At 50.4% G+C, this 7,409-nt stretch overlaps 1 protein-coding gene across 1 annotated transcript; it reads left to right on the top strand.

Annotated features, from left to right (window-relative positions):
- The first annotated feature begins 5,639 nt into the window (after positions 1-5,639).
- On the top strand, positions 5,640-7,143 carry LOC109752103 (aspartic proteinase nepenthesin-2). Its single transcript, XM_020310968.4, has one exon. The coding sequence runs from the start codon at positions 5,700-5,702 to the stop codon at positions 7,029-7,031; it is 1,332 nt and encodes a 443-aa protein (XP_020166557.1). The 5' UTR covers positions 5,640-5,699; the 3' UTR covers positions 7,032-7,143.
- Positions 7,144-7,409: the final 266 nt, after the last annotated feature.

Here is a 7,409-nt window from a genome sequence, read left to right as displayed (position 1 = left end):
TTAGAGGCATAACCGCATAGTGGTTTTGTCGCAAGAAGGGTCATCTTCACACAATCCCATGTAATGAACAAGAATGGGATAAAGAGTTGGCTTACAATCGCCACTTCACACAATACATAAATATTAATCATACATCATCCAAAATACAATCATATAGACCGACTACGGTCAAAATCCAGATGAAAATAAGACAACCCCAAATGCTAGATCCCCGATCGTCCCAACTGGGCTCCACTACTGATCATCAGGAAAAGACACATAGTAACGACCACGTTCCTCGTCGAACTCCCACTTGAGATCGACGCCATCATCTGCACTGGCATCATCGGCACCTGCAACTGTTTTGGTAGAATCTGTGAGTCACGGGGACTCAGCAATCTCACACCCGCGAGATCAAGACTATTTAAGCTTATAGGAAAGGATGGTGTAATGAGGTGGAGCTGCAGCGGCAAAAGCATATATGGTGGCTAACTTGCGCAAATGAGTGCGAGAAGAGAAGCAACGGAACGGACGTCATCTAGCAATGACCAAGAAGTGATCCTGAACACCTACTTACGTCATACATAACTCAGACCGTGTTCACTTCCCGGACTCCGCCGAGAAGAGACCATCACGGCTACCCACGCAGTTGATGTATTTTAAATTGGTTCAAGTGACAAGTTCTCTACAACCGGACATTAACAAATTCCCATCTGCCTCATAACCGCGGGCACGGCTTTCGAAAGATAATACCCTGCAGGGGTGTCCCAACTTAGCCCATCATAAGCTCTCACGGTCAACGAAGGATAAACCTTCTCCGGGAAAGAGCTGATCAGTCTCGGAATCCCGGTTTACAAGACATCTCGACAATGGTAAAACAAGACCAGCAAAGTCACCCGAATGTGCCGACAAATCCCGATAGGAGCTGCACATATCTCGTTGTCAGGGCACACCGGATGAGACATCCTACGAGTAAAACCAGACCTCGAGTTTCCAGGAGGGGGCCCCGCAGTCTGCTCAGTTCGGACCAACACTCGAAGGAGCACTGGCCCGGGGGGTTAAAATAAGATGACCCTCGGGCTCGCGAAAACCCGGGGGAAAAAGGCTTAGGTGGCAAATGGTAAAACCAAAGTTGGGCCTTGCTGGAGGAGTTTTATTCAAAGCGAACTGTCAAGGGGGTCCCATAAATCACCCGACCGCGTAAGGAACGCAACTCAAGGAACATAATCCCGGTATAACAGTAACTAGGGCGGCAAGAGTGGAACAAAACACCAGGCATAAGGCCGAGCCTTCCACCCTTTACCAAAATATATATAGATGCATTAATTAAATAAGAGATATTGTGATATCCCAACATATCCATGTTCCGACATGGAACAACTTCAACTTCACCTGCAACTAGCAACGCTATAAGAGGGGCTGAGCAAAAGCGGTAACTTAGCCAAACAACGGTTTGCTAGGAGAGGATGGTTAGGGGCTGACATGGCTAAAATGGGAGACATGATATAGCAAGTGATAGGTAGCGGAGCATGGCAATAGAGCGAACAACTAGCATAGCAAAGATAGAAGTGATTTCGAGGGGTGGTCATCTTGCCTGCAAGATTCTCAGAGTTGTCGAAAGCTTGATCCTCGTAAGCGTACTCGACAGGTTCCTCGTTCACGAACTCGTCTCCCGGCTCTACCCAAGACAAGAACACAAACAAACGGAACCACAATCAATCACGAGGAATGCGCAAGCAACATGATGCAAAACATGTATGATATGCAAGATATGATATGCGATGCATATGCGTGCTCCGGAAGGAAAATGATGAACATGGCAGTAACTTGGCAAACCAAGCATGCCACTGGAAAGATGAGATGATTTCGGTCGAAATCGATATAAAGATCACCGGAAACGGATGCACGGTTTGCAAATGGCAAGCAAAACAAGAATGACACGAATCTGCGGTTAACAGCATGATAGCACCTAAAATACAACAAGTAACAATGCTAAAGCACCCCAACATAGCAACAAAGCATATGGCAGCAATCTACAGGAGATGCTTGACAAAAGATGAACACTGAGCTACGGCTGGTTCAGAACATATCAAGCTCAAACAAGCATGGCAAAAGTGCAAAAGATAACAGGATCGCAGACTTGGTGAAAAACTGGACATGGCAGAAAACAGCATCAGGTAGCAATGTTCAGAGCACGAAATCAACATGCTACAGGAACTTAACATAGAAAAACAAGGCATGGTAGTGTTCTACTAAATGCATATGACAAAAGTCCCTTACTGACCATAAGCCTAAAAGGACCAGAAGATATGATGACAAGCATGTAAACATAGCAAGTTTCGTTATCAGGTTTCAGACTTGGCAGAAAACAGAGCATGGCAGAAATAATAATATGTAGGCCTCTTTGTGAGCTTGATGCACTCACTACAGAGCAATGCATGACAAATCAAGCATACCTACAGCAAGATGACATGTTTATGAAGCTTACCATGGTAAGAACAATTGCATAGCATGTATAGATCAACTACAATAAGCTTGGCAAGATTGCAAATCATGTTAAGAATCTGCCAGAAATATTTTATAGCAAAAGTAGAGCAAGATTGAGTCATGCTATGGCACTCCATAATTGCAAACAATTGCAGGAATGGATCAATTACAACTATAGCTACAAAACATCCTTACTGAACATCTCCAAAATATGTATGGATCCCTCTGTAGATCAAGTTTACATGGCAACAAAATTACAGCAGACAAGGAGATCACAAAAATTACAGTAGACAAGGAGATCACAAAAATATCACGTCCCTGAAATCAGAAATATTACGGGGCCTACTTTGCATGCTTGTGCTAGTCACCACAGAGATCACAAAAACACATGGACTACACCACTGGAAAGATGGCGTGGCATACTTCAAAACACATGTAGAGCTCATGCCCAAAAGATGCACAAATTTAATGATACAAAAATGACAAATCTCCAAGTTCTGCTAAGAACCAGAGAATAACAGCAACTAGCCCTCTTCCAACAGAGATTTGGGCATCAAGATGACCTCTAATGAACATGGTGCAATTGAACAAAATATAGAGCATCACGAGGCGAACAATTTGACATATTACATGCGCAAATCGGAGCTACATGCAAGGAGTTATGGCATCACGAACATGACAAGATGCTGTAAAGATTTGAGGACTTAGAGGATTTGGAGGCTCAGGAAAAAGTCAACGCTCACCGAACGGATCCAGATCGTGAGCTCCTCGAGCTCGATGGAGTTCGCCGGCGGGAGGAGAGGAGAGGGAGGCCGCGGCGGCGAGGGGGGCGGAGTGGCGCCGGAGGAAGGAGGAGGCGGCGGGCCTCGGGGCCGGCGACGGCGATGGCCGGCGGCGGGCGCGCGGTGGCGGCGGCGGCGGCCGGTGCCGGCGAGGCGGCGGGGCGGCGGGGCCGGCCGGCGCTGTGGCGGCGGGGAGGCCGCGGCGGAGACGGCAGCGCGGCGCGGGGCCCGGTCGGGGCGCGGGCGGGCCAGCCTCGGGCCCGGCGGGCCGCGGCGGCGCGAAGGCGGCGGTGACACGTGGCGACGGCGCTGGCGGGCGGACGTGTCCGTCGGCAGGCGTTTTCGTCCGGCGGCGCGCGGTGGAGAAACTAGGGTTTCGTCTGCGATTCGTATACGGGAGGAGATGCACTAGAGGGAGCTAGGAGACTCCAAATGAGGTGCGGTTTTCGCCCACACGATCGTGATCGAACGACCTAGAGCATGGAGGAGATAGGAGCGCCGGATTGGAAAACAGACAACGGGGAAAATGCTCGGATGCATGAGACGAACACGTATGCAAATGCAATGCACATGATGACATGATATGAAAAATGCATGACATGACAAAATACAAAATGAAAGACAAAACCCGACAACGGAGGGAAAATCATAACACATAGCCGGAAATGGCAAGAGTCGGAGTTACAAATATGGCAGGTTACATGCGGGGTGTTACACAGATATCCTTGGGCAAGATCCCCAGCAGTAGTTCCGGAACACGCCGACGGCCAAATCAAGAAGGGCCGATCATGCAGGTCGTTGTTGTTATGCGACAAGAGCACAAGGACCGCTGCCTCCACCACGCCGACGCCATCGCCACCACGGTGGAGGACAACGGCCCTCGCTGCCCACAGCCCGCGACTCCAGGCACCAGATCTGACAAAACCAGCACCAGCCGCCCCGCCATCACGCCGCGCCGGCCCACCCCGCCACCTTCGCCACGCAGCCTCCGCCGCGCCCAAGACTCGGCCGCCCGAGACGCCACCGCAGCACCCTGCTATACGGTATTGTCTTCCGCCTAGAAACATGAACTTGTTGATATTAATGTGTAGAAGGAGAACAAGTTGCAAAGCCGTCAAAGTTCAAGAAGAAGTTATACATATAACGGCTGCCGGACATAAAGTGATGGTGAGAAAAGAGGTACTCCCACCGTCCGGTAAAGACTATACATCTAGAAATTTTAGGACAAATTATGGAGTTAAGTAAAAAAATGCATTGGAAAGGTGCAAGCCACCATCTCTCTCCTCTTTAATTACCTAACCCCCAACGAGTTAAGTGCATGTAGAAATTAAGAAGACCATGTGTAGATTGCTATTGGGTCTTGATTACCGTGTGATGAGAGAGAAGTATTTTTTTCAACTTTAAAGTGCATTGAGAAGATAGAAATACACTTTTTTATCGACAAATTTTGAAGCTAGATGTACACTTTTCACCGGACGGAGGGTTGCGCTGGAGTTACCAAGGAGGCGTATGGGGGAGCAAGTTGAACCACTTTGATATGTCATATCGTTCTGTTATGACTTCGTTTCACATTTTATTAAATTAAAAATTGAACGCTTCGTGTATCTTTCTTCTAAAACAAAGGTCCTCGGCGAGGCATGGTGTACATTCTAGTTCTAGAGTCATGGCCACTTGGCAGACACATCTACTCCAGATCCAAGAGATGTTCACCCAAGCTCTAGCTGATATTAGTCCATCATCATCCATTCATGGCTCTGCTGCCTTCCATGAGTAGGGACCTTCACGCTTCCTACTTCAGATGAATCGATTGCCATTTCCAGCAGCAGAGAAACAGTAATTCGGTAACGATCTTACCACTGCACCATCGCGACACATAGCTTAGATAACACCGCATGCACATCACTGCAGCACACACACAAACAAGATTATTTCCAGGGTCTGCAGGTGACTCAATCAAATATAAAGAAAAAAAATACACGCACAAATCTTAGCGTAAAATCAATGGCACATGATTTAGATGTGTAATATTTAAGTCACATCTAAATGTGTGTTTAAGCAAAACCGATTTTTTAAATCTCTGAAATCTAAATCCAACCGGCCATCATGCGGTCAATGCCAACATGAGTTGAGACGTTGACAGCACAAGTAAGGAAATTCCACGGCTAAGCCAAAGCGCGTTCTCTAAAAACCTGTGGAATGGATTCAATACTATGAACCCTCCGGCTCATCAATGGCCAATAGGAAAACGCCATGCTTGGGCATCTTACGCCATTGACCGTTGACTTTGGTGGCGTCGTCAACCAGTTGTGCTCTATGTCAGTGCATCGAAATTTCACTGCCCCCCGAGTCAACCCGGAGCAAATCAGACTTCACCATAAATAAAATCAGCCGGCTTGAGCAGAAAGAAGCAGCAGCAACAGCCAGGAGCTAGCCAAGGAGATCGAAGGTAGCATGGGTCGGTCAAGCGGAAGCCTCGCAGTCGCCATGACGACGCTAGTAGCTTCGGTTCTCATCCTCCAGCTTCTCCTTGCGCCCGCGCCCGTCTCGTCGTCGCCGGCCGTCCTGGTCCCACTCCTCAGAACGGCCGTCATCCGCGCGTCCCCGCTCTTGAGGAACCTGGTCAAAGCTTTCTTGAAAGAGCAAGCGAAGCAGGGCGTGATGGAGCTCATGTGGAAGGCGGCGGGGCACCTCAAGAACCAGCTGCTGGGCGGCGTGCGAGCCGACGCCGCCGGCCTGGTCGTCTTCGACATCTCCATCGGGACGTCCCCCGCGCAGGTCATCTCCGGGGTCATGGACATAACCTCCCAGCTAGTCTGGGCGCAGTGCGCGCCCTGCGACGCCTGCCGGGCGCCTGCCTTCCGGCCCGCCGACTCCGCGTCCTTCTCCAAGATCCCCTGCGGCAGCCCGACGTGCCCGGGCGTGCTGGGCAACGCGACTGCCTGCGTCGGCGACGGCGACTGCGCGTACAACGCCACGTACTACGGCGCCGGCAACCAGTCCAACGCCTACACGCACGGCTCCTTCGCCACCGAGACGTTCACCTTCGGCGCGACGTCCGTCCCAGGCATCGTGTTCGGCTGCGTGGCCAGCAGCACGGTGGAGCTCTCCGGCGGCGCGTCCGCGTTGTTCGGCTTCGGCAGGGGGAACATCTCCCTCGTGTCGCAGCTCGGGCTCTCGAGGTTCTCCTACACTCTGGCGTCCGACGACGCGGACGGCTCCGAGAGCGTCATCCGTTTGGGCGACGCCGCCGTGCCGCAGACTCAGGGCAGCCGCTCCACGCCGCTACTTAGAAGCGTCATGCAACCTGACCTGTACTACGTCGGGCTCAGCAGCATACAGGTCGACGGCCATGACCTCGACGGCATCCCGGCGGGGACGTTCGACCTCCAGGCGGACGGCTCCGGCGGGGTATTCCTGAGCTCGACCTGGCCGGCGACCTACCTCGAGGAGACCGCGTACGGCGCCTTGAGGCGCGCGCTGGTGAGCAGCATCGAGTCTCAGGGTGTGACTCCGGTGGACGCGGAGGACCTCCACCAGCTGTGCTACAGGAGGTGGTCCTTCTCCGACGTGACGGTGCCGGCGCTGACGCTGGTGTTCGATGGCGTGAACGCGACGATGGAGGTCAAGCCCGAGAACTACTTCTTCAAGGACGGGTTGAAAGTGTGCCTGACCGTACTGCCGTCCAAGGGTGGATCGGTCCTCGGCAGCCTGCTGCAAACGGGCACCAACATGATCTTCGACATTGCCGGTGGCCTGCTCACGTTCGAGACGCCCACGCCCTAGTAGCATGCATCATATATACTACTTCGTTCAGTTATGTAATTATTATATTGTCTAAAAAAAGTCATGTAATTATTAAGACCCCTCATATGTTGGATCACACTTCGTCCATAAATTTGGATAATAAAATATTCATATAAATTATCTATATTTTTAGAAACTTTGAGTAATAATTTTTGTAGAACATTTGATTTTTTAGTGATGGAAACTTCTGAATTGTTGAATTTCCTCAAGACACCTCAAGGAGACCGCATACTAGGCGCTCAAAAAAAAGGAAAAAGAAAAAGAAATTCAAGGCCGCCATATAGCCATACCGATTTCACCTCCGATTCTTGGTGCATCCTGATTTCATCTCCCAAATTCTTAGTGCTTCTTGATTAT

The sequence above is a fragment of the Aegilops tauschii genome, chromosome 4, assembly GCF_002575655.3.
Source record: "Aegilops tauschii subsp. strangulata cultivar AL8/78 chromosome 4, Aet v6.0, whole genome shotgun sequence".
In the NCBI taxonomy this organism is placed as follows: domain Eukaryota; kingdom Viridiplantae; phylum Streptophyta; class Magnoliopsida; order Poales; family Poaceae; genus Aegilops; species Aegilops tauschii.
The sequence above is the reverse complement of the archived record's forward strand: the minus strand, read 5'-3'. Positions and strand labels throughout refer to the sequence as shown.

What these genes read in the sequence shown, in the direction of transcription:
- LOC109752103 (XM_020310968.4), top strand. Translation starts at nt 5,700, where the DNA reads ATGGGTCGGTCAAGCGGAAGCCTCGCAGTCGCCATGACGACGCTAGTA.